This window comes from Lissotriton helveticus, chromosome 5_1 (assembly GCF_964261635.1).
Source record: "Lissotriton helveticus chromosome 5_1, aLisHel1.1, whole genome shotgun sequence".
NCBI lineage: Eukaryota > Metazoa > Chordata > Amphibia > Caudata > Salamandridae > Lissotriton > Lissotriton helveticus.
In genome coordinates this window covers 319869171-319896182 of record NC_136065.1, presented here as the reverse complement: position 1 = coordinate 319896182, position 27012 = coordinate 319869171, and the positions used below count along the sequence as shown (strand labels likewise).

The 27012-nt window shown below is 44.9% G+C and overlaps 1 protein-coding gene across 1 annotated transcript in view; it reads right to left on the bottom strand.

The window, feature by feature from the left end:
- The window catches only part of TTLL10 (tubulin tyrosine ligase like 10), a 389096-nt gene that overhangs the window by 49087 nt on the left and 312997 nt on the right, over window positions 1–27012 (bottom strand). The window contains exons 6-9 of the mRNA XM_078642368.1: window positions 25252–25337; window positions 19581–19752; window positions 10285–10456; window positions 1134–1274 (exon numbers count right to left, since the gene is read on the bottom strand). Of these exons, the coding sequence (XP_078498494.1) occupies window positions 1134–1274; window positions 10285–10456; window positions 19581–19752; window positions 25252–25337 (571 nt within the window). The remainder of the gene's footprint in view (window positions 1–1133; window positions 1275–10284; window positions 10457–19580; window positions 19753–25251; window positions 25338–27012) is intronic.

Sequence of the window (27012 nt, the reverse complement as noted above, 5' to 3'; positions counted from 1 at the left end):
CCACTGGTCCTTCATGCTCCCCTGAGTCTGATTAGATGGCTGAGCCCGGACAGCGTCAATATGCTACAACTCTATCTGGGGAGATATTAGCGGCTTGGAGAATACCTCTCCCTCCTCTATAAGTAATCTATATAAAACAACCTCCACTCTAACAACCACACACACATGTGCACACAATTAAAAGGGACAGGCATATCAGTACAGCCATTGGGGCATGGATTCATACACCCTTGTATATACAATACTGCAGATAGCTACAATCAAAGGCACACACATCCTGATACATGTACAGGCACATCAACGTATGTATCACAAATGCACCTTCATACACAGAGACAGCCATATGAACACAAAAAAACACCAAAACAGAGACACAATGTGCAAACACATTGGCACACCTGTAAAGGCTTCTATTTACAGATGGACTTTAATAACAAATAGATATATTGACACAAGTTTATAAATACAACACAAAGGTAGGCACACACACATGCGCATACACTCTGTCTCTCTTTATAGCATATGAAAAGGTAAAAGAGACCCACTGAAAAGTGAAGAATAGCTAAATGTTTAGAAGAAGCACAGAAACATTTAAACACGGCGATATATATTTGTAGAAATACAAACATACACCGATAAAACTGAACTCCTACATAGGTAAAGCCGACATACATTCATACAAATATCGGCAACACTGAATACAAATACATACAGAGACACAGACACACGCATGTAAATACACAGGCAAACTTACTCTTCAGCCAAAATGGTCGCCTCTGTTCAGAATAACATTCGAAGTCTCGTGTGCATACAGTCACAGGCCCAAGCTTAAGCAGTCTGTTGCAGGCACACATGCACAAACATGAGCAGACAGCCACAAAGAGGTACACATTTGAGGCCACCTATGGGCATACATACCCACACAGAGACAGACTTGTGAGAAATATTTACCTGTATACAAAGAATAATGCCCATCTATGGTTCTGTGATCACACAGACACAGCTAAGCAGATCAAGCGCGTGAGCAGATAAACAAGCATAAGGCACAAACATGAAGACATACGCAGCCTTAGATACACAAGCACACATACCGCTGCACAACACACCATGAATGGACAGCGCTGTGAGCTTACCGTGAAGGAGGTGAGCACCCAATCAGGTGGAAGGCCCTTGACAGCAGCAAAGTGATCGTTGACATAGTTGTTGAAGCGCTCCATGGTCCACACAGTGTCTTCCTTCAGCTCGTTGTACAGCGGGTTTTTCTTCTGCATATACTGGTGAGTACGCGGTGGAGGAATGGGAAGCGCAGAGTAGTTACTTACAAACCCCCTAAGTGCAAGTTCCTCACAGACTCATCCATTTTTCCCACATGCTGCATTCGCTTTACAGACAGAATATATATGATCTCCAACTTCTACCCTTGTTTACTAGCTCCCCTCCTGTCTGACCCTATTGGAATGTATTGACTCTTTTGCTACGTCATATTAAGGCGCCGTGCAATGGTTCACACCTGACCATCGACATCTAGACAGGAAATGGGCTCAAAATTGAAAAGGTCACCCCATATCCTCTCAGTAAGGAGACTCATCGGGGTCTTATCCTTTCCCAAACATTAATATCACGGTGGCCTCTGTGAAAAAGTACAAAGTAATGAAGAGTGCTAAGTACTTCCAGAGATTATTAAATGAGGCATTTGCATTTTTATTTTCATGTTTTTTTTGTCATTTCTGATTGTACTGCATGTTAGTTTTGCACTGAATGTACTTAATGGTATACGCCCTTTTGTCTGAATTTAAAGTGATTTTGTGCATTTTGTTTAAAACACTTATGAAAAAGTACAAACATGATAATGATGAAAATTCAGACGTACAAACATCTCATATTGCTGTGTGTTGGTGTGTTTTCACCCACTTGTGTTTTTAGATTTGAAATCTGGTACATGTACGCCGTCGTTGGTGCCTGCAGAAGGCTGACACAACTAGGTAATCTCACTGACAATAGATTCTTGAAAATTCCTTTCACATTTATGACACGCGGACACTTTTCGACATATCACTGTAATACTATTTCAATTATTTCACTACTTCAAAATCTGAACAAGGTTATCATAGTGAAAGGATATTAGTTAGCCAATATTAAAATTAATTCTTGTATTAAGCATCAAAATCAACTTTTCACAAAAATCAAGACAAGAAAAAAAGTTACCGGCCGCACATACAAAAACTATTGTTTGACATGACAATTAGAAACTCTTGTAACATTAAACAAATATTTGCCAATCTCAATTCACGATCTGTAAAAAGTGTTTATCCTGGGAAAGAAGCTAGTTCCTTCTCTTCTTAGGGTGGTCCCCTACCCAGATGCTATAGGGTGTCCTCAAATACACATGGGGGATATAGTTTCTTGGTTCTGAGGCACCATATTCGCTCCCTGGGTTGTACCAACATGTTTCGATATCTATTGGGCACTCGTGTTCAGTGAGATCTTCATCAGGGCTGTGGCTTTTTCTGTTAAATGCAAGTTGGGTGTTCCTAAAAAGGGTCAGCAGGCAAAGATTAGCCAACAGTTTAAATACCTAACCAGTGTATATAATGGACCCATACTGTCCGGTACGGGGTACTGGCAGTTTTTTATTTTGAGAGGGAGTGTACCGGCACTTCTCAAGAGAAATGCTATACTTTTAATTGGAGAGCACCGGCACTTCTCCGAAACAAGCAGGTGCTCTGATACAGAGTACCTGCACTTCTATTTTTCCATTTCAAGCACTGCCTAACACCCAAAGCTGGTGCACTTAATTACAAGAATGCTCACCTATTTACGTATATGACTCATTCACTGTGGGGAGAACACAAATGACGGCGCATTTTGGTTATTCAGAAAGCAGTGAGTGAGATATAACGGCTTATTAAGCAAGAAAGTAAGAAAATATGCTGCTGGAAAAAACAAATCCGGATTAAGCCGGGTGTACAACGGTCTTGGTTTACTCAGTGGCATAGTTTCTTACTTTCAAGTTCCCATGATGCGACATTGTTCATCCTTTTAGATGTTTTAAGATGCGCTAGCCTCGTCTGCCAACTTCCCAGTCCTCAATGCCAGTGTGACAAGTCTGGGAGCCCGATCTCTTCTCCACCACCTTTTACTTTTGACTGGTCCCGCCGGATATTCCGGCCGCCATGAGACGCCACTTAGCTTGTAGCTGGAGCATCATTCAGACCACGTGTTTCCTTGGCTGTAATAAGCCATAATATCCTTCTAACTGCCTTCTGAATAATTAACGTGCCATCATAGGCTGCAGTTACCAATCTGTTGCTTGTTACGCTTTACAATGTAAAATGTATTCAGGAGTCATGTTTGTGTGATTGTAAGTGATAGGACAGTTACGTCTACGGAAAGTTCTTCGACAGTACAGCTACTGGCAGTGCTTAACTTGAGCCGGTGGTTTCCGCTGCTCGGCACCAGCCCTTCAATCGTCAACATCGGCTCTTGTGATAGTCTGCCACCAGGTGGAGCTGACTGGCTCATTTAGAGATGACCACGACAACATTTAATTATTAATTCAATATACATTAAAAATTATTATTACCTGCCGCCCAAGCCATTCTTATAGATTGAGGGGCCTGAAATAGTCCGAACTGTCACACTTGCAGGAGTGTGTTGGTTAGTAGTTGTGATATTACTATCATTGGCAGCATGGTAGGGGCAATAAGTGGTGAAGGGAGCCCTGGCGCTTATTGTTTTTTTAACAAATTAAGCACTGGCTAGTGGGTATAGAAGAGTAATTTCTGTAGGTCATGATGTGATGGTTGCTGTGCTGGTGAGACAGCATGCCTTTCTTCTTTGCATGCTGTTGAGGAGTGTACGATTGAGAAGCCCTTCAAACCTCCTTAATCTGTTCTGTGGGATGTGAATAAATAATTAAATTTTTATGAACAAGAATATAACATTGCTTTGTCTATCTATCTGGCTATTCTGTTGTGCTTGTTGTCCACTCCATCTAGATCGGTTTCATGTAGATGAGTATGGAGAACTAGGCCTCCAGGTGTAAATTTGTGTTTGGACAGGAGGCCTAGAACTCGGTGTCATCTAGTTGTTCAGCTGACTTTTTACGGAAAACATACAGATGCGTGCATTTAAATGTATGAAGGGTATGAAGCAGGTATTTATTATTGGACAATTTATGAACTAATATTCTGTGCTTCTTTAAAAACATTGGTGAGAGTGAGGTTTGTTTGTCAAGAGCGTCTTGCGCTCAAATGATTTTTTGTTCTGAGTAGGGTTGCAAGCGAAGGGTCTCCTGGGAGTAGAGTATGTTTAAAAGTTGTTGTTTAAGATTAGGTCCATGTGTAGCTAGTAGTAAAAAAACCTCAAACTTGACCTAAAATGCAAAGATCCCCCATACGTTGTAATACTAATAACAACACAACATAACAGGTGTATTTGTAAAGCGCACTGTTACCCGTAGGTGTCCTGGCGCTGAATAACAGATGTTTATTGTTACCCAACGGTACTCATTTTATCGACCTCAGATGGATGAAAGGCTGAGTGGACCCGCCGGGATTTGAACCTGTGACCATGAGGTCGAACACAAGCCCCTGCAGTGGCTGCTTTAGTCCACTGAGCCACCAGACCGGGCCAACGACTAGCATAAACACTCACTCTCTGAGAAACCACAATTTTCTAGGTCGTGCTTGTATGTTAACCTGTAGTGTAGCTCCTATTATCCCAATAGGCTCTGCGCATTGGAATAATATCTTCAATAGTATAGACGTAGGACTGTGGTTATCTAGGTCTTCTACTGACGATATTATTCCAATGCGCAGAGCCTATTGGGATAATAGGAACTACACTACATGGCGCCCCACATTGGGCGCCATGTAGTGTAGTTCCTATTATCCCAATAGGCTCTGCGCATTGGAATAATATCTTCAATAGTATAGACGTAGGACTGTCAATCAATCAATCAATCAGGTCATTTGTATAGCGCACTACTCACCCGTAGGGTCTCAAGGCGCTGGGAGGGGGGGGGGGTGCCGCTACTGCTCGAACAGCCAGGTCTTGAGCTTCTTCCTGAAGGAGAGGTGGTCTTGGGTCAGGCGCAGGTTGGTCGGAAGTGAGTTCCAGGTCTTGGCGGCCAGGTGGGAGAAGGATCTTCCTCCTGCTGTCGCTCTTCGGATGCGGGGGACGGCGGCGAGGGCGTGGTTGGTTGATCTGAGGAGGCGCTTGGGAGTGTAGAAGTTGATCCGGTTGTTGAGGTAGCTCGGGCCTTGGTCGTGTAGGGCTTTGTGCGCGTGGGTGAGGAGCCGGAAGGTGATTCTCTTGTTGACCGGGAGCCAGTGCAGATCTCTCAGGTGTCCGGAGATGTGGCTGCGTCGGGGGATGTCGAGGATGAGTCTCGCCGAGGCGTTCTGGATCCGCTGGAGTCTCTTCTGGAGTTTGGCAGTGGTTCCGGCGTAGAGGGCGTTGCCGTAGTCCAGTCGGCTGGTTACGAGGGCTTGGGTGACCGTCTTCCTCGTCTCGGTGGGGATCCACCGGAAGATCTTACGTAGCATGCGCAGGATGTTGAAGCATGACGAGGAGACGGCGTTGACTTGTCTGGTCATGGAGAGGGAGGAGTCCAGGATGAAGCCCAGGTTGCGTGCGTGGTCCGTCGGTTTGGGTGCGGTGCCCAGGGCGGGGGGCCACCAGGAGTCGTCCCAGGCGGAGGGCGTGGAGCCCAGGATGAGGACCTCCGTCTTGTCTGAGTTCAGTTTCAGGCGGCTGGTCGTCATCCATTCGGCTACGTCTCTCATCCCTTCGTGCAGGTTGGCTCTGGCGGTGGCGGGGTCGTTGGTCAGGGAGAGGATCAGCTGGGTGTCGTCGGCGTAGGAGATGATGTTCAGGTTGTGTTGGCGTGCGATGGCCGCGAGGGGGCTCATGTAGACGTTGAAGAGGGTTGGGCTCAGCGAGGATCCCTGGGGTACGCCGCAGATGACTTTGGTGGCCTCTGACTTGTACGGTGGTAGGCGGACTCTCTGTGTTCTTCCGTCGAGGAAGGAGGTGATCCATTCCAGTGCCTTCTCCTGGATTCCGATGTTGCTGAGGCGCTGTACTAGGGTGCGGTGGCAGACAGTGTCGAAAGCCGCGGAGAGGTCCAGGAGGATGAGGGCCGCTGTTTCTCCGTTGTCCATCAGAGTTCGAAGGTCGTCGGTGGCGGCGATGAGGGCGGTCTCGGTGCTGTGGTTCGCTCGGAAGCCGGACTGTGAGGGGTCGAGGGATCCATTCGTCTCGAGGAAGGCGGCCAGCTGTTTGTTGACGGTCTTCTCGATGACTTTGGCCGGGAACGGGAGGAGCGAGATGGGACGGTAGTTCTTGAGGTCGGTGGGGTCTGCTGTGGGTTTCTTGAGGAGAGCGCTGAGTTCGGCGTGCTTCCAGCTCTCAGGGAAGGTGGCGGAGTCGAAGGAGGTGTTGATGATGTCCCGCAGGTGGGGTGCGAGGACAGCGTCGGCTTTGTTGAAGACGTGGTGAGGGCAGGGGTCAGTCGGAGATCCGGAATGGATGGAGTTCATGGTGCGGATGGTGTCTTCGGTGCTGATCGGGGTCCAGGTGCGGAGGGTGGTGGATGGTGGCGTCGTTGCGGTTGTGGCTTGCGTTGGTTGGTTGTTGAAGCTGTTGTGTATGTCCGTGATCTTGTTGTGGAAGTAGGACGCGAGGGAGTTGCAGAGGTCTTGCGACGGTGTGATGTCGTTGTTTCCGGCGTTGGGGTTGGAGAGCTCTTTCACGATGTTGAAGAGTTCCTTGCAGTTGTGTGCGTTGTTGTCCAGCCGGTCCTTGTATGCATTTTTCTTGGTGGCGCGGATCAGTTGGTGGTGTTTCCGGGTGGCGAGCTTGAGGGTGGTCATGTTGTCCGTCGTTGGTTCCCTTCTCCAGGCTTTCTCGAGGGCTCGACAGTTCTTCTTGGAGCACTTGAGTTCGTCGGTGAACCATGGTGTTTTTCTGCTGCAGGATCTGCTGGGCGGGGTCCTTAGAGGGGCGAGTTCGTCCGCGCAGTTGCTGATCCACTTCGTGAGGTTGTCGGCGGCCTGGCTGGGGTTCGCTGAGCTGGCGGGAGGGTGCTGGCTCAGGGAGGCGGTGAGCTGGTCGGCTGTGATCTTGTTCCAGCTTCTTCGGGCAACCTGTTGCTGGTGGTGGTGGATCGTCGTTCTTCTGAAGGTGAAGTGGACGCAGCTGTGGTCCGTCCAGTGGAGTCCTGTTGCGTGGCTGAAGGTGACGTCTTTGCTGGATGAGAAGACGGCGTCGAGTGTGTGTCCGGCGAGGTGGGTGGGGGTGGTCACCAGTTGCTTGAGTCCGAGGTTGTCGAGGTTGTCGAGCAGGGTGATGGTGTTGCGGTCGTTGTTGTTCTCCAGGTGGAAGTTGAGGTCCCCCAGGAGGATGTAGTCGGCGGAGGGGAGAGCGTGCGGGCTGACGAAGTCGGCGATGTCCTCGCTGAATCGTGTGCGCGGTCCACAATCGTGTGGTTAACTAGGTCTTCTACTGACGATATTAGACTTAAAGTTATGTGTGCGAGCTAGCTCAGAGTTCACTAGAAACTTTCTCGAATAGGCAAGGAGGAGTTTAACCTCCCTGGATAGACAAGAAGGGATTTAGTTTCTGACAACCATAGAACATGACAACTTTGCTCTCCCCTAATCAAGAGTATATCTCTAGAGTCGTGTGAAAACAAAAGACAACTATTTTACTCAGTCAGTACGTGCATTCTTAGTTTCACCAGTTTGTAGAGAAATAAGAGATGGGCGTGTTTCAATAAAAAGATGTTATTTATTGATCAGTCTCTTTTCTCATACAAGAGAAATGAATCGCTATTATTGCAATACTTATGGTTAAGTAAAGTGCATAAAGTAAAAACAGAATTATAAAATAATACTGTAAAAGCATTTATATGGTTTCTTAGCCATATGATACTTAAAATGGATAAAAGATATACATACATATATACATTGACTAATCGTTCTCAACTGGTGCTTCTAACTACGCCTACCCCGGTGTACCTGACCTAAGCCTAATACTTGGGAGGGAGTAAGTAAGTAGCAGTTTAAGTTAAGTTTGTTTTGCCAAGAATCTGACTCAAGAATTCTCTGTAAGGGGTTAGTCAGTTCAGTACCTGGGATTTAGAAGGCTGGAGGGTTGGTATCGCTGTCTCAGGACTCGATATCCCAGTTACCCGCGAGGGCGGCTGGAAACGCCGGAGGCTGGATTTCTCGGCAGGAGAAAAGGCAGCGTCTCTCTCAGCGAGTCAAAAGGGAGGGGCAGCGTCCGTGGGCTTTTCTGCATCAGCTGGGCTCTCCGGCAAGTAGCGCTGCTCCAAGCTCGTCACCACCGTGTTCTAGCTTAGGGCAGCGTCAGTATATTTATACCTGAAAGGTGCCCTAAGCTAGAACACGGTGGTGACGAGCTTGGAGCAGCGCTACTTGCCGGAGAGCCCAGCTGATGCAGAAAAGCCCACGGACGCTGCCCCTCCCTTTTGACGCGCTGAGAGAGACGCTGCCTTTTCTCCTGCCGAGAAATCCAGCCTCCGGCGTTTCCAGCCGCCCTCGCGGGTAACTGGGATATCGAGTCCTGAGACAGAGATACCAACCCTCCAGCCTTCTAAATCCCAGGTACTGAACTGACTAACCCCTTACAGAGAATTCTTGAGTCAGATTCTTGGCAAAACAAACTTAACTTAAACTGCTACTTACTTACTCCCTCCCAAGTATTAGGCTTAGGTCAGGTACACCGGGGTAGGCGTAGTTAGAAGCACCAGTTGAGAACGATTAGTCAATGTATATATGTATGTATATCTTTTATCCATTTTAAGTATCATATGGCTAAGAAACCATATAAATGCTTTTACAGTATTATTTTATAATTCTGTTTTTACTGTATGCACTTTACTTAACCATAAGTATTGCAATAATAGCGATTCATTTCTCTTGTATGAGAAAAGAGACTGATCAATAAATAACATCTTTTTATTGAAACACGCCCATCTCTTATTTCTCTACAAACTGGTGAAGCTAAGAATGCACGTACTGACTGAGTAAAATAGTTGTCTTTTGTTTTCACACGACTCTAGAGATATACTCTTGATTAGGGGAGAGCAAAGTTGTCATGTTCTATGGTTGTCAGAAACTAAATCCCTTCTTGTCTATCCAGGGAGGTTAAACTCCTCCTTGCCTATTCGAGAAAGTTTCTAGTGAACTCTGAGCTAGCTGGCACACATAACTTTAAGTCTAATATCGTCAGTAGAAGACCTAGTTAACCGCAGTCCTACGTCTATACTATTGAAGATATTATTCCAATGCGCAGAGCCTATTGGGATAATAGGAACTACACTACAAACTTGTGGGGCAGGTTAATGAGAAGGTGAAGAATGCTATGTGAAGAGCTACAAAAGAAGATGTGGCTACTTCTGATGAAAATATGGATGGTTCTTTGGTTTACAAGAAATGGCATCTCAGTGGAAGGTGGAAAAGAAAGCGTGGAGGTTGTTTGCACTGACAGAAGCAAATAAGAGTGTTAGGGTGCCAGGACATTGGGTTCTAGGCGGTCTAGTCTAAACATATCTGATTCATTCATTGTACTATGGAGAATGGCATCAGAGGCTACAAAGCACAAAATGAGCCCCTATCTTTATTTAAATCAAAATGCTTTGCAGAGAAAAAAAAAAGAAATCTGAATTCCTGCTGACTTGCAACACAGTGGCAATAGTAATATATTTAGATGGAAATAGATGAGCAATTCAAAATTGTGAAATCGTATTGGCTTGCAATACATGGTTGTGCCAGAGATCTAAATGGTCTTTCAGAATTCTGATCGTTTATGAATCCAGTTGGTCACATTTTACTCCGGAGTCATACTGATTCTAAATGCCTTCTTTTGGGGATGGTAATCTAAATTATCTACATTTCAAATTTTTGAAACATGTGTCCAGTTCTGCAGCAGGAAGGCCTGCACTTTGATACTGTTTTGAACATTTTTGGTGATTAAATAATACGCTTGGAGAAAATGAATCCAAATAAGGACCAATATCATCCAACATACACTGAAGATTGTTTTTCAGATAAAGCAGCAGGCCTACCTAGAGGGCATAGCCTGTGAAAAGGCAGATAGTCAGAGGCAGATACATGCACCGGTCAGCCATTGTCCAACAAGTGAATGACTGTCATACCCCTGCATAACTATCAAATATGTCACCTTAATAGGAAGTGTTCCAAGGAACCTCTAGACTAGCCTTTCTGTAATAGTGCTTACTTATTTGGAGCTTACCTGATTGGTTAAGTGGCCCGTGAGGTCATCGGAATGTGGGTCGTAACTGTTGCAGGTGAGTCGAACATATCCATGGCGGAAAAAGACCAAGTAAGGCGCAGTGCTGGCAATCAGGAAGTAGGATCGGATATCAAACTTCCGCCCCGATAGGAGCAAAGGATTGTGGATGTATCTATCAAAGAAAAACAAAGGTAGCCAGTCGCCATCTTTTCAAATACCAGGTGGTGGAATACAACTAAAAGCAGAGTAGAGAATACCACTATACAGTACAAAGAGGAGGCTACAGTACAGTCTTCCACTAGGGTGGTCCTCTTTCATTAGCCACTGACCTCACAATGCTGTGACCACTTCCTTTCTGAGGCTTAACCTTGAATAGGGCACTCTGGAGCTTAGTGTGCAGTGATGCCATATGACATCACAAACTGATGCACGAGAAGATATGTTTGTACCATTTTCTGGTGGGATGTTTTAGTTGGATTTTGCCTCTTTCCCATAAAACACAATCAGCTCTATATTTTAACCTGCTCAAAAACATAATATTATCACCTGGGTTATTCAGATATCTGCCAATATTAATATATGGCGTTCCTGTAGACCTTTATCTGTGAGTTGTACGCAGCCCCTGATGTCTAGAACTGGGAAGGTGAAGAATGGGGACTAACGGAGGTGGAGCCATATGAGAAATTTAAAATGTAGGCCAACAGGGGATCAGTGACAAATACAGGGACATTATCACTGACATAAAATTCGTGCACACAATTATGTAGTAACCACAGAATGCTTTGGTCTGAGTCAGTGGAAGGTAGAAAAGCTTTTGCTGGGAAGTGGAGTCAGGTGTTTCTACCTCAAATACAATGAAATCAAATCCCATGGCAAAGGTTACTTATCCCAAACACAAAAATAAAATCTTGATGACCAGTGGCTGGTTAATTCTAGTTGGCCCAGTAACTTCAGTTCATCACAAATATAAAAGCACAGGAAATCTGTGTAAATTCACAGAAGAAGACATACTTGAATTGGAGTGGAAGTACTGATCCTGCATCTTATACCTAAAAATAATATAACTCCTTTTGATTCTAGGACCCCGGTGAAAGTAATTCCGGGCAGGGAAAAGATTATTCCAAGGCACTAGTAATTGAGGTCTACTTCTTTTGTGTATTTATTTACCTTTACATTGGCACCCAGAGGGGATGTGGTACTGTCAAGATACACATTTCACACAACGGTAGAAAGAGCTACTTACTAATTAAGTTAAAACGAAGATAATATTTAAAACAGCCTACAGTTTTGCAATTTTTCACAGACCTGCACCAAACTTCCACCCAACATGACTAGCCCCCTCAGAATTTGTTTGCCATGTTTGATCAATCTTATTGGAATGAACAACATTAGAGGCGAAGGCCGTCTATTCAACTAACTGGATTCAATAGAAATCATGTAGCTTAAAAAGAGCTAAACAGATTTTCCATCAGATGTGGCATGCAATAAGATCTGTGTCTTTGTTTTGAATGACCAGATTCCATTGAGCATTTTTGTAGTTATTTAAAGTAAATTACGTTTCGGTCAGCTATCTCTACAGAGGTGCCCTGGGAGTTGAAGCTACAAGAAAGCTGCAATGTTCTATAATTAAGTTTATTATCAAGATTCAACCTTCAAGCCTATCACTGGCTCATCACATTGTTCTGGCATAACAAATACTTCCCAAATCTGCCTTGTTTAACTTGCAGAACTACAAGCCCATGACAAAATGTAAGATTCTTAGGGACTAATTAGGATGTCGGTCGGAAAGCCTCCGACTGCTGGTTGGAGGATTTCTGATTGACATCACCGGATTGACATCCGACCGCCATATTACAATTACGGAGGTCGGAATTCAAACCGGCCGGTCAATCTGGCTGACTTCCAATGGGCTTGAGGAGCCCAATGGCCAGGCGGAAGGGCCACATAGTCTCACGAGAAAGGCGTTTCAACCTTCGGGATTATGATGGCACTTTCTGAGAGCAAATCCATGTCAGCCTTTCCGACAATATGCTGTTGGAAAGTGCCTTTGTGGGCCCATGGCTGGGCCCCCTTCCTTCTGGCCCTTCGGTTGGGTGCTTGGGCCCCCCTGTAAATCCCTGCACCCAGGGCCGGACTGGCTACCGGGCAATGTGGAATGCTGCTTAGCTGGAGGGTAATTTCGTTGATGGGGACCTGCGTGTACTAAACGAAATTCGTTTTGTTTTCATTATTTCGAAGTACACGCAGGTCTCCATGTACAAAATCCGCCCCCACTGCAATAAAATCTTATAGTAGCTCGGCAGCATTCCAAGCTGCCCGGTAGCCAGTCCGGCCCTGCCTGCACCTTGTGGCAGGCACCATGAAGCGCCTGCCACACGGTGCAGGGATTTACACAGGCTTCCATTCTCTATGGGAGCTTGTGCTATGGCTGGTTTACACCCGCAGCACAAGCTGCCATAGAGAAATGGGAGTATGCGCCCGCACCCTGTGTGGTCACATTGTAATTGCAGTGTCGGTACTGCCGACAAAGAACACTCCCCGTCTCAAAGAACACTCACCCGCCTCACCTCATCACAATATTTTTCAGTCTCTGACAATGTTTTTAAACATTAGGAGAAATTAGAAAAAAATATCCCCCTCTATGCCTTAGGAAAGGCACGGAGGGGAAGAAACAGCTCTCTTTTTACCATGGCCTTCAAGAAGACAAGGATGGGACAAAGCAAATGGCATAGAAAAATGGAAAGGAACAGAGGAACTGGGCCAGAAATGGCTGGTTGAAGGAACTCTTGCCCATGCGACTTCTGACAGTTTTGTCCTACTGTATCAAATGTCAAGCCAGACACACCTATTAAGCCACATCGGTATTTTGCTGTCACTAAAAGACAACACAGGAAAGCTCTGAGACAAGTCTTCTTCCTCCATGTTCAAGCGACTACAACAAACACATTAAAGAGCTCAAGTACCAATATCAAGCTACAGTAAATGGCATTAAATGAATTCAACAAGAACAGGCCCGGACGCAATTTAGTGAATCTATAAAGACCAAGGACCATATTATCAAGAAAGGGCGTATCGCCGCTTTTATCGGCAGGATAATGGGCTTGATAATATGCCCTTGTGAATTCCCATAGAAGCCCAGGTTAAAACCAGAACCTGGGCTTCTATGGGAATTCACAAGGGCTTATTATCAAGCCCATTATCGCCGCATTAGCGGCAGTTCATTGCCGATAAAAGTGGCGATAACGTATCGCCCAGAGTGTTAAACCCTTTTGGCCTTTGATTGGATCTGGTACAACATCTCACATCGCTGCGAATGACTACCTTATCTCATATAACGCCTTGGAGACGCACTTTAATGCTCTTTACAGTAGTAACATCTCTGCTTCTTTTTTCTATGTTTACAAAAGCCTCACTGTCACTCGAAGCGAAACCATCACCCTGATCAAAAAACATGAAGGAGCATCCCAAGCTCCAGGACCAAACGGCCTTCCAATGGCAAAATTCCCAGAAAACCCAGCATTAGGGGCATCTCGCCTTTTGGGGCTAATCAACCAAGTAACGATGACAGGTCAGATATCTTCGTCATGAAAGGGGTCCGAAATACACCCAATCAACAAAGAGGTGGCAACAACTCATCCAAAGACTTTCGGCCCATCATTGTCCTTGATGCAGCAAGCAAGTCAAACAGGATTTTGAGCAGGCTGCTCCACAACTGACAACATCGTAGCCTCACTTTACGGGCAAATAAAGCAATGAAAACAACAAGGCCCTTTAAATGTGTTTAATGATTACAGCTCACTTTACGATTAAGTGAACCGTAACTACTTCTAGAATAAACTGGCTAGCAAAAGGGATTAACCCTTTGTTATTACAACCAATTATAGCCTGGTATTTTTTTTCTTTTTTTATTTAAGAAGTTTTATATAGCTCGAGGGTATCGGATCACTTTACCACAGATACGATGCAGAAATTCACAACAAACAAATAAAAGCAAGAACACATTGACATTGCAGGATGCTGTTTGGGAGCTTTGTAGTCTTGAGGACAAGGAGTCGGAGCAGTGCGAGGTGTCTGTTTCCCCACTCCGATTGATCCTATCGACTCCCTAGGGAGTGGTCTTGTATGAGGATGCTTGAACAAAGGTCACCCTGTCAAGCAAGAAGGAAGTCTCCAGCAAGTGTTCTTTCTCAAATGGTGTTAAACAGGGCTATGTGATGGCACTTCTACATTTTCTCCCTATTCTTCCGAGCTCTCCAACTTCCTGTGTAAGTGGGTTGGCCTCCCACCCAAACCGGGTGGTCGACATACCAGTTACATGGCAAATGCCAATGACTAGGTGATTCTTTCTTTAATACCCTGAGGTTTACTAGACTCAATTATCGAATTTGAACCACTCTTGCTACCGGCTTAATTGTCAACTCTTCAAAAAGATAAATAATGGCTTTTGGGAAAAAGTGGTAACATTTCACCTGGCAAATTGACTTACAACTCATAGATCTTGTCCACAAATATGAACACCTGGGTGTCACAATTGACTAAACATTAAGCTGGTCAGATCGTATTGAAAAACTAAAAAAGAAAGCCTCCATAGTTTCCAAAGGAGTTGAGGTTTTTCTAACATCTATGGTGGACGTGCACCACCCATACTTCTGCTCCTTTTATGCACCTCAGTGGTATTTCATTTACATGCAAAACATCAGATGCTAACGTCACCTAAGGTCTTCCATCCCACAAGCAATTCTTCGTTTAGACGTTAACTTAACCCAGTGAACAGGGTGTACGTGTCCTCCCTTCTCAATTTCCCCTGTGAGCGTGTATATGTCCTCCTTTCTCAATTTCCCCTGTGAGCGTGTATATGTCCTCCTTTCTCAATTTCCCTTGTTGGTGTCGGATGGCTCAAGATGAGACCTTAAAAAAGTGGATCTATGAACATCTAAGTGCCAATACCCTAAAATACTGCACCTTTAATGTCTACAGACGTGAGCAATGCCTCACAGACCACCATCTGCCTTCTCTGGCTGGTATATCGTGTTCTCAACCTTTTCTGCCAGAGAACCATCGTAGAACCGTGGTCCAAGCATTGGTTATTAGCCGTCTGGACTACGGAAATGCCTTACTGGCAGAAGTGGGTGAGACATTATTAGCCAAGCTACAAGTGATTCAAAACACTGCAGCAAGGATAACATTAACTCGTCCCCCTGGCTCCCCCTCACTCCCGCTACTAAGGGAACTCCACTGGTTGCCAGTAAAAAAACGATCGTTCTTTAAGATTTGTTGTCTTACATTTAAGGCCTTGCAGAGCAAGGGTCCCCTGTACCTTCAAAAGAAGCTCGTTAAACTTTTTCTGGTTTGAATACCAGGTCTAACTCACTAGCTCTGCTAAAGATTCCCCGTATACGTGTTGTACGCACCGGTGGTAGAGCCTTTTCATACGTCACCCCAAAGTACTGGAACCAGCTCCCTTTGGCCCTTCGCAAATGCTCTTCCTATTTGGACTTAAGGAAATATCTGAAAACTTTCCTGTTTTAATCGATATCTATTAATCCTTTTTCTCTCCTTCCGACCTTACTGTCTCGCTTAGATACAGCGCCAAGATGCCCCCAGGTGAGTCGAGCGCTATAGAAGAGCCCCTTAACAATAACAATTCAAAGATACAGTCATAAACGTCCAACAAGAAGAGTGAGAGTAAGTTGAGAACATAAGTATAAGTGAGAGTAAGAGAAAACATGACTACATGTAGAAGCAGACGTGTAGAAGCAAATAGATGTTAATGTAAGACTAACAGTAAGAATAGGTAGGAGTAAGCATAGAGAAGGACTAAATATAAGAGTAAGTAAGAGCAAGTAGAAATGGGGTTGAGCTGAATAAGAAAATAAAGAATAGAAATAAGTCAGAGTAAGAATTGATGTGACTATGAGTACGAGTAAGATGTTCTAAGAATAGGAGTACTAGAGTAGGCATAAGTAATGTAAATAGAAGCCAGAAGCAAATCTAACCTAAACTTTCTGAAACTTACCAGTTATGGTCCGCTAGGCAAACCATAATTCATGCCCCTGCTTTGAAAATCAAAACTTGTCTCTAAAAAGAACTGCTCATGACCCCACACATGATGTAAAAGATGCAATCAAATGATGATAATACAAGTCATCTTACTATTGACATTATCAATTACATCACTGTGGATATAGTATAATTTCTATGTATGTATGTGCTCTATTATTTAATGATATGCTATTATTTAATTATGTGTGCTATGAAGTCAGTATTGATTGCTATATTTATACTGTGAGTTCAAAAAGAGTCCATTTGGCGGTGAGTTATGGTTTTCGTGGCAGAGCAGAAGTTATGATTTGGATAGTTATGGTTGTGAAGCAGACAATACCTGGCGAATTTCAGGGGGTTTTAAGATTTGCTTTGAAACCATAATGCCAGTTTTACAGTGGACTTTTCAGTGAATTTCTTTTTTTTTTTTTCTATGTGACAGTTACAGTGTTTGCAGGACATGAAACGTAACTTTATTTTAATGTTTTTAGTGAATGTTGATTTTCTTTTTTAAAATAGAAGAAAAGTACACAGACAGTTCGGCCATGGTCATTTCAATACATCCTGCCTAAATGCACTGTGTGGGATTTGGACACAGGCTCTGCCCCCAGCCACCTGTGCCTCCAAACTGGACAACACAGTCTGAGGCCGGATAACAACCGGAGCCTGGATTAACAATTCCTGTTTCAGGAGCATTTACACCTATGCGCAACAAATGTTTCCTGGCACTTAATGAATTCGGAAAGGAAGCATCCGAAAACATTCACAAATATTGAGAAAGAACAATCTCACAAGGAGGATTTAGATCTCTGAAGTTATCTTTTGAGCAATTATGCTCGCAAGTTAACTCTGGGAAAAGGCAAGTGTTTGATCCAAAGAATCAGAGAAATGTTGGTGAGGCAGTTTCAGGATCACATTTCCTGTATAAAATGTTTCTTCTGGATCATAGCTATCTCTTTCTCTTTTAAGCTTTGACTGACTCACAATTTTCAACACATAATTTGCTTCTAATTTTGTACTTACTTATTGGGTTCAACAGTAGGACAAGATGAGATCTGAACCTTTTCCTAGAAGACAGTATGCAATCCCTCCTTGACCTCTGACCTTGGTTAGCTAATGCAGTCCTTTGAAAACTATTGTCTTCCACATTATTGATACACCAAACACTTTGGTATCAGGGCAGGTACTTTGCATTTCAGAACACATAATCCAATTATCAATTTAGGTTCCAATCTTTGTAAATTTTTGAAGCCCTGTGAAAACCACTTCTGGAAAAGAGCCCTTGGAATGGATGTTGCAGTGCACCGAGGGGCATATTACCAACAAGTAGCGATAATTATCGCTAAATAGGCTTAGCAATGATTTTTTTTGTATCGCTGCCTATCGCTGGATATGTTAGTGGAGAAAACATGCTATTAGCAACGTTTTTCTCCATTGTGTTAAAATGTCCAGCGATAGCGGTGAAATGCATGAATATCGCTGAGAATACAGCAATATTCACGCATTAGCGACAAAATGCTTTTAGCCATGTTATCCACCGCCCATTGGATAACATGGCTAAGAACTGGTCTGAGCAGGTGTTCGTTTTTGGCGATAGCGGGAATATTTACATCGCTACGCCTGCCTTGCTAATAGGCAATAGCGACGTTAGCGATAAACATCGCTGACATGCAAAGCGGGCCCCAAACTGCTCGCTATCGCCTAAAAGCTGTCGCTAACATCAGTTAGCGACAGCTTGCTAATAGAGCAATAGAATTATCGCCGCTTAGCGGCCGAAAACGGCCGCTAAACCGGCGATAATTGCCTATCGCCAACCTTGGTAATATGCCCCCAAGTTTATCTAAACCATGGATAGTGGCAAGGATCTACAGGCTGCTTATGTATTATCTGTTGGTGCATCTGTGCAAAGTGCAAACTAATCATTGCCACCAGCTCTTGGACTGGAAGTAATTAACTGCAGGGGGCAAAGGTTTTTTCCTAAGAGGTCACCCGGGCTTTGGCGTAATTCAACAAGGTTGGGGGCCACCCTGCAGTATGAGAGGAGGGCCCCCTCAGATCACACAGATATTCATTGGCCTTAGGCTTGGTTGGGGCCCCATGGATGATCTGGGAACACAAACCGGCCCTGGCAAATAAGTTAGACTAGCGACGGGGCTGTGAACATGGAAAAAACTGCAGCTGCTTTTGTTACAGGGGGGCGTTATTGTAGCAAAAGTGGCCCCCGGTAACAGAAACCGCCCCCCAGGAGTCCAAAACTGGCCCCTACCTTGGTGGCTCACCGGGTAAACGCCTGGTGTCCGCTACTGCCAGTCTGGCTCCCCATGCCACTGGGGCCTAATGAGGAAAGGAGAGTGGCATTCCGTGCAATTAACTATTTCTCATTTCATGCCATTGCATGCATTCTGCAGGGCATTCAATGGCATGACTAGAGGGCTGAGGGGCTCCCTCCAAAGTGAGGAAGCCTGTGCACAGTAAATGCTGTCACTGGCCAAAGTTGGGTTATATATAGTTTATCGGGAGAAGGTGATTGTGTCTTTTCGGCTAGGTGCATGACATTTTCTAACGCCAAAGCATGTGAACAATTCTCCATATTGTTTCTAAATTTTAAAAAACAGGAGTTTTCACTGGTCCTGTATGATCGCTAATGAATCTTTTTTTCAGGTTCTCGCCCTGTATGTCTTCATTTCTGTTTCTTCTCGTATGGTCAAGTCATAGATTTTAGCTCTTTGTATGCAGCCTATAGAGGGCGCCAAGTGTGGCTCTCAGTGCTTAGTTTTTTCCTTGTCTGCAGGTGGTAGGCACTGCCAATCAGGATTGGGGACTTGAAGTTATTTTTTGTCATCAGAGTTTAACCCACAGTAAGAAAGATTACGAAAGCAAAGGCAAAATGGAGGTAGGAGAAATGTAGGAATACAGTGACAACGGAAGACAGCAGGGAACCAGCAAAAGTGATCTAAAAAGACAAGAAGGGTAAGGTGGTGCAAGGAAAAATGTGAGGTGGAATCAAGGCTGGGTAGCCTTTGCATGCGGCAACCATGACTTTCAGAAACTCCTGAGTGCAGGGGCATTTCGGGTCCTGTGTAAAATCACAAGCCCTGGCTGAGTGTAATAAAAACTGTACTAGGCAGGTGCTACAATGGATTATCTTATGGTACTCATCGTTGTACTGTAGTTATCGCTTAGTCATACACAGGATCCTTATCTAGACTTTGAATTCGAGTGTCCCTTCTCTAACCATACTGCACAATGCTCACCTTTGTACTATCCGGGCCTGTGAAGACTTGTATGATGCCCTCCTGTATACAGCATCTTCATCCATGGTCTGCAGCTGGGTGCACAGGGTGTTGACTGACTCTTTGCTCTTCAGCAGGAAGATCCCTTTCCCTTGGTTCATGCCAGTGGGTTTGCAGATCCAGAGCTGGGGGTCTGCCTCAGGGGAAAGGCAAGCAAGTGTGAGTACATACATGAATGCTTCTATGCACTCACAATCCTCAACCATAGACATGGGTCGGGTGCAAACAAAGGGCATGGGTACCGTGCACTCCACCTCTACATTTCAAGAACACAAAGCACATTAACTGCTCATCCTAAGGTTTAAAGTGCACACAAGCTCCTCATTTCAATAGTACAGTGCACAAACACTCTACATCACAATGGTATAAAGCACACAAGCATCAATTTGCATTGGTACAGTGCACATGAACATAGCACAAATTAGTGACTTGTACACAAATATATCACACTAAGCAATGATCATAAAAACCATATCACCCATGGGTACAGTACTCACAAATATAGCACATTCTGTATACAGAGCACATCAATAAAGCATACATTGGTGTGCACTCAAGAACCACACTGTATTCACAAACACTACCCCATTCACATAAATGTTGCACAATGCAAGCAAGCATCACACTCTGGTGCACAACTGCATTTGCACATGTACTTGCACTGTACCCAAAAAAAGAACACACAGGTAAATTTCACACAAACGCCACACTTCATGAGGAGTCTTCACTCAAAGCGTTGCCTGCATTGCTATTCTCCTTGCTCTTTCCTTTAAACAACGAGTAGAGACAGTAAGCACCCCAGATAGGGCTGGGAAGAGTTACTCACAGAAAAACCTGTCAGTTTGAAAGTTTTTAAGGGGCCCCTATGGCAAGCAACGCTCAGTGGCACGGTACCCTATCTCTGTGGAACCCGTTGTAACCCACTTAGTCCCTCATTTACAAGAACTGATGGATCGCTGCATCAAGGCAGAGATGCGTCGGAATAAGTTATGTTGCGCTACGACAGAAAATAGTGACATGGATGTGCCATATTGATGTGCCATGTCGCAAGCTCCCAAGGTGCGTCAGAAATTCGGACTCATCTGTGGGAAAGATGGCGCCGCGCATCTGCCCCCAAACTGAAACAACGGCAGAATTTGGACTTACGACAAGCTTTGTGAAGCAATGCGTCACAAAACAGATGTGATGCATCGGTTCTGACTGACGCTAAAGGCCTAATGTGTGGGGCCAGATGTAATAGAGCATGAAATGGTGGGAAAGTCACACTATTCCATTAGTCCTGGATGTAACGCATACACATATTAAGTATGACTATGTATCGCATTACAGTGGGCATTGCCTAATTATGTGTACAAAGATACCTAAGTATGGGTGACATATAGAGTGAAACTTTAATGTGAGTGGATACAAGTAATTAATGTAATGTCAAGTGATGATTCCTATGTGACCTATCTTATGTGTGTACTTATCTGTTGTGGTTGGAGCAGGCTGGGCTGGAATTGGGGACCCGTTCCCATATGGCTATGTGACAATCCTGGCCTGTCCCTTACAAGCAGTACACAGCGTCACGTTGAATTGCTGCAGTAGATGATAATGTTGTTTGCTTGTTCTCCATCTGACCTCCTTCAAGGCTACCTGGAGGGCTGCACTACCTCCTGCTCCCCCAGTTCCATCAGCTCTGTGTACCTAGGAAGCTTTGCATTTCTATCTGTGTCCTTTGTCTCTGTTGTGTCCCTCTGATCTGCCTTATGTTTTAAGAACAGGAGGAGACTACAACGAGGCGTTCTCTAGTGGTAGTTTACACATCTGCTCAGAAGAGGAAGATGTCCCCTCAACCCTTCGGGCATCTTCTTTCCGAAGATGAAGAACCTGTTTGATCGTCTTTAAGTGCCTGGTCCAGCCACAGCAGGCTCAAAAGCAACTAAAATGGTGCTAAGACTGTGCTGGGAGGGTGGGTCACCCTCTGGCTGAAGGCCCAACAATATTCTCAGAACTTTGCTCACGGCCTGATTGCTTTCATACCCGCTCACGGACGTGGATTCTACAAGATGCAACGAGAAACAAAAGTGGCATTACCCCTGAGGCCAGGGTAGAAGTTTCATAGAAAGAAACACAGGCTCTGGGAAGGCCTCTCACACAAAAAAAAACGCTCAGCCATCGACTCAATGGGAAAAAAAACTGCTGCACACTGCGGATGGCGGTGACAAAAGCTTTTAAAAATATATATGTTTTACTTTTTTAAATCACTCTAGATTAAATATATTAGACATGCTCAATTCAGGCATGGAGATATAAAATAACAAATGTATCACAATAAAAGACAAGCATTTGCAATGCAGCAGGTCTCGCATTTACACAAGTTTAAGCTATTGGCAATGTAAATGACAATGGCTTTTATTTATGTTTTAAAAACAAAAATAAAAGGCATTGTTTTTTGCACTGTAAATATCTCAAACCCGGGTAAATGTGAGACCTGCTGCATTGCAAATGCTTTTTTTTGGGAGGCGCGGGGAGATTAAGAGATTTGTCCAGAATCACATGATGAGGAGTCAACCCTGAGACTCGAACCTTGGTTTTCCAGCTCCAAAGTCGGCAGTCTAGCCGTGAGACCACATCCTCTCCCCGGGTTGCAGGACTTCCTTCGTTATAGTCTGACCTGGGTTCCGACGGATGGGCACATGCCTCCCTGGCTTAGCATGGGACTCTCTGCAACTTATCCTGGCACGGACACCAAAACCTCATGTGATCACGAGCTGACATAGACTGTTTTTTTCCTGAACCTGATGCGGAGATCACTGTGCGAGTTCTGGGTCACAAGTCTCCCAGTGAGATAGCTGAGTGGGTTAAACGCGTGAAGTACAGATGTGTGTATACGCTGCAGATGGCTTGCCCGAGTCCATGGATGCTACAACCTGATTGGTTGAAAGCCTGCTGCGAAGATTTCTGTGTGACCTGCAGGCGACGGGAGTAAGGATCACCTACGCCTGTCATTCTTCCAAGGTTGATAAAAATGAGTGTAATTGCATTTGCTAGTATGACTAGTATTAGTTAAGGAGCCATTACATTATGTGGTGTGTCCTGAGCATTAGCAAAATAAATATTTTGCAATTTCATGCACTCACTCAAACATTATTTGGAGGGGGGGTCTTTCATTTATTCTGCTATTCCACAGTGGGGAATGGAGAGACCCAAGCTGGTAAATGTCTGGCAAGCAGACTCGCTTCCAGCCATCTGCTCCTTGATGTGAGGCGGAGACTTCCAATCAGGGAAGGAATCGGGGCGAGGAGGGGCGGGCAGTGGGAGCTTGGAGGGAGGTGGGGCAGAGGAGGCTCACCCCTGATCAAGGTAGGGTGACCAGAATTTTAAAGCCAAAAACTGGGACATTTCACAAAAACAGAAGGAGGACTACAATTTTACTTCAAGCGATAAGAGCGCTCCTCAGCACAGAATTACAGAACAGCCAGTAAGAACATACATAAAATGCAATTTTTAGGCCCAGTAGCTTGTCTGTTAAATAAATTGCTTTCTTGAAACAACTGCTAACTTTCCCTGCTTTGTAAAACATAAAAAACACCTCCCACCGTTTTCAGTCGACCCTCTAAAAACCGGGACATGAGCAAAATTTCTTGAAATTTGCTGGGACAGCTGGTTAAAAACGGGGACCGTCCTGGCAAAACGGGGACGCCTGGTCACCCTAGATCAAGGGCATAGTAGGTGTCATGAATGCAGTAGGTGCAGTGACCTAGGTGCCCAAAGGAGTGAGGGGTCCATTGCACCCCAAATTTAGCTTTTATTTCGTTTAATAGGTGAACTGGGGGGGGCATTTTCTTTACTTGCAGTGAACCCCACGCCACCCATCCAGCACCTTTGTATTGTAGGAAAGGGTTGCTGAGGACAGAGACGTTTGATGTCAGAGACTCTTCCTCCCCCCCAAATTTGTCCGCCCCACACCCCTGCCTGTGACAGGCTACCATCCAAGAACTGTATCCAGGGCAAATGAAATAATGTGGTTTAGCGGCACCAGCACCTCCTAATTATGGATTTTGCAGAATAATCCACAATGTGTTGTATAATCTGCTAATTTTAACATTAAAATAGTTTCTAGGTCAAACGGACCAAAAGTTACTAAAAACACAGTGGTGCGGAGTGCCGTGCAGTGGACGGCCCTTAGTAAACATTGACAGGTCACTTTACTGTTGCTTAATTCTGTATTTAACTGGTGAAACCTTTGCACAGTGTCAATATGAGTAAAAATGACAAACTAAAGAAGCATTGCTGTCACAAAATGTGCAGCATTACGCTGCATAATTTTCCTTTTGTTGCCAAATTGTCCTGCTGCGTTCCTTTTCCTCTCACGATAGCTCACTAAGCGCAGGATTCCATGATACAGCAGTGGCATTTGGGCAGATTGCGACAGTAAACAGGTAGAGACAGTAATACATAGATGTCTGGCATCAGTGCTAGAGGTTCCCCGTTGCACTCCAAGTTTAGGCCAGATATATCTTAAAGTGAGTTGAAGCAGGCTCACGTACATACAGTCTAAATAAGCGCTACAATAGTAAATATTTTAGTTCTAGTGCAATGGAAGGAATTAGCTTTTTGAAAACGACAGACACACAGCCCTACACGAACACAGGCACACACACTCTCTCTTTCTACAAGACAGCTGCCATCCAGGAAAGTGAAAACGTGCCATGCACGTTGTACATGCCTGCAGAGTGAAAAACTCATTAAACTCAGTGCACGCCCCCTAAAGATAAGAAATAGCTTCACTACAGCCGTGAAGCTAACGACCCAGTTCGGATGGGCCGTCCACAAGGGAGTCAGGGCGGTAACTAAGAAGCGTCCTTTTCAATGGGAAGCCAGCGTTTAGCATAAATGCGGACGTGACCCAATGAAAATGATGGGCAGGGCTTCAAGTCCCCTTTGGAAATCTCCTGATCACAACAGCTCTCGCAGAGCGAGCGGCACATGTGTGCTGCAACGCTAGGCGAGACCTAAAAAATGAGCACACGTATTTTCACCACAGGGATGCTGTTCCCTGTGTCTTGAGGATGAACGTGTGTGAACCGGGCTTGGGCACGTGATGACACGCACATCTGTGGTCCCCCTAACACTAAACTTTTAAAGTGATAGTTTTCCTTAAAAAGCATTGGCAGTGCCTTACACGCAACTGTAGGCAATCCAGAAGCAGGTGGAAAATAGAGAGATCCAAAAAATACTATAGTCCAACGCGAGTTAGCAAAAAAAACAGAACCCACAAGGGTAGGTATAAACAAAAGCAGGTGTAGAAACATAGAACATAGACATACATTTCCAAACATAGGACAAAACCCAAGAGAAACAAACAGCAAAACATGAGCACATGTACCTGTGAGCTCAATGTACTCGAACACAAATCATCACTAAAACAACACTACATGATAAAATCTCGGAGACCAGCAAACAACTTATAGTTCTTAAAATATCTGCAGCGGCACACATACACTCCAAGATTACTTACAGCCAGACATCCAGTCTGCATCACTTTCCCCCTCCGTAAACAGCTATCTTATGATATAAACATTCTGATGCAAACAGGCGTTCAGAGCAAGGCCTCTCTACCTCTAAGCCTAAGGCCGAGGATCTTCACCTTTGTAGAATGCGAGGAAGGCATTCCGCTCCTCCTTCAGGTCCAGCCGAAATGTCTCTGGAAAGAAGTCCTCGAGCTGCAGCATTCTAAGGAAGAAGGTCTTAATGAAAGATTTTGTATATCATTCTGTTACACTTCAGACATTAAGCAAGAAACATACCCCAGATGGTCCTCCCTGGCCTAGAAAACCCATCATCTGGAAATACATTAAAATGTAAACATCCCAGTATTGCCAACACTTCAAATGAGTGTGCTTTCCTGCACAGTGCTCCTCACACTGATTAGAGTTTTTAATGCACAAACTCCTCCAGGGCACTGCAAAATCATCATGGTACCTCAGGGCCCAAAGTTCCTCACAATCTTCATGTGACCAAGATCTTCCAAGTGTGCTCAATGATCTTCACACTCTGTCCATGTGCCCAAGCTCTTCATAGTTTGCCTGATGACCTTCACACTCTGTCCATCTGCCCAAGCTCTTCATAACAAGCACAATGATCCTCACACTGTCTGTCCATGTGCCCAAGCTGTTCCTAGTGTGCCCAAAGATCCTCACACTGTCTGTCCATGTGCCCAAGCTCTTCCTAGTGTGCACAATTATCTTCACACTCTGTCCATGTGCCCAATCTCTTCACAGTGGGCCCAATGCAATGATCCTCACGGTCTCTGTCCATGCGCCCAAGCTCTGCCTAGTTTTGCTAATGATCCTCACAATGTCTGTCCAGGTGGCCAAGCTCTTCCTAGTGTGCCCAATGATCCTCACAGTCTCTGTCCATGTGCCCAAGCTCTTCCTAGTGTACCCAAATGATCTTCACAGTGTCTGTCCATGTGCCCAAGCTATTCCTAATGTGCCCAATCATACTCAAAGTCTCTGTCCATGTGCCCAAGTTCTTCCTAGTGAGCCCAATTAAACTCAAAGTCTATGTCCATGTTCCAAAGCTCTTCCTAGTGGGCCCAATGATCCTCACAAAGCCTGTCCATGTGCCTAAGCTCTTCCTAGTGTGCCCAATGATCTTCATGCTCTGTCCATGTGTCCAAGCCCTTGCTAGTGTGCCCAATGATCCTCACAGTCTCTGTCCATGTGCCCAACCTCTTCCTGCTGTGCCCAGTGATCCTCACACTGCCTTTCTGTGTGCCCAAGCTCTTCCTGGTGTGCCCTATGATCATCACACTCTGTCCATGTGTCCAAGCTCTTATAGTGTGCCCAATGTTCTTCACACTCTGTCCATTTGACCAAGCTCTTCCTTGTATGCCCAGTTACCCTCACACTATCTCCCTATGTGCATAATGTCTTCCTAGTGTTCCCAATGCTCCTCACAGTCTCAGACCATGTGCACAAGCTCTTCTCAGTGTGCCCAATGTTCTTCATACTCTGTCCATGTGTTCAAGCTCTCCCTAGTATGTCCAGTTATCCTCACACTATCTGTCCATGTGCAGAAGCTCTTCCTAGTGTGCCCTGTGATCACAACACTATCTGACCATGTGCCCAGGCTCTTATTAGTGTGCCCAACGATCCTCACAATAATGTCCTATGTGCCCAAGCTCTTAATAGTGTCCCCAATAATCTTCACTCTTTGTCCATGTACCCAACCTCTTTCTAGTGGGCCCAATTCTCCTCACAAAGCCTGTCCGTGTGCCCAAGCTCTTCCTAGTGTGCCCAATGATCTTCATGCTCTGTCCATGTGTCCAAGCCCTTCCTAGTGTGCTCAATGATCCTCACAGTATCTGTCCATGTGCCTGACCTCTTCCTGGTGTGCCCAGCGA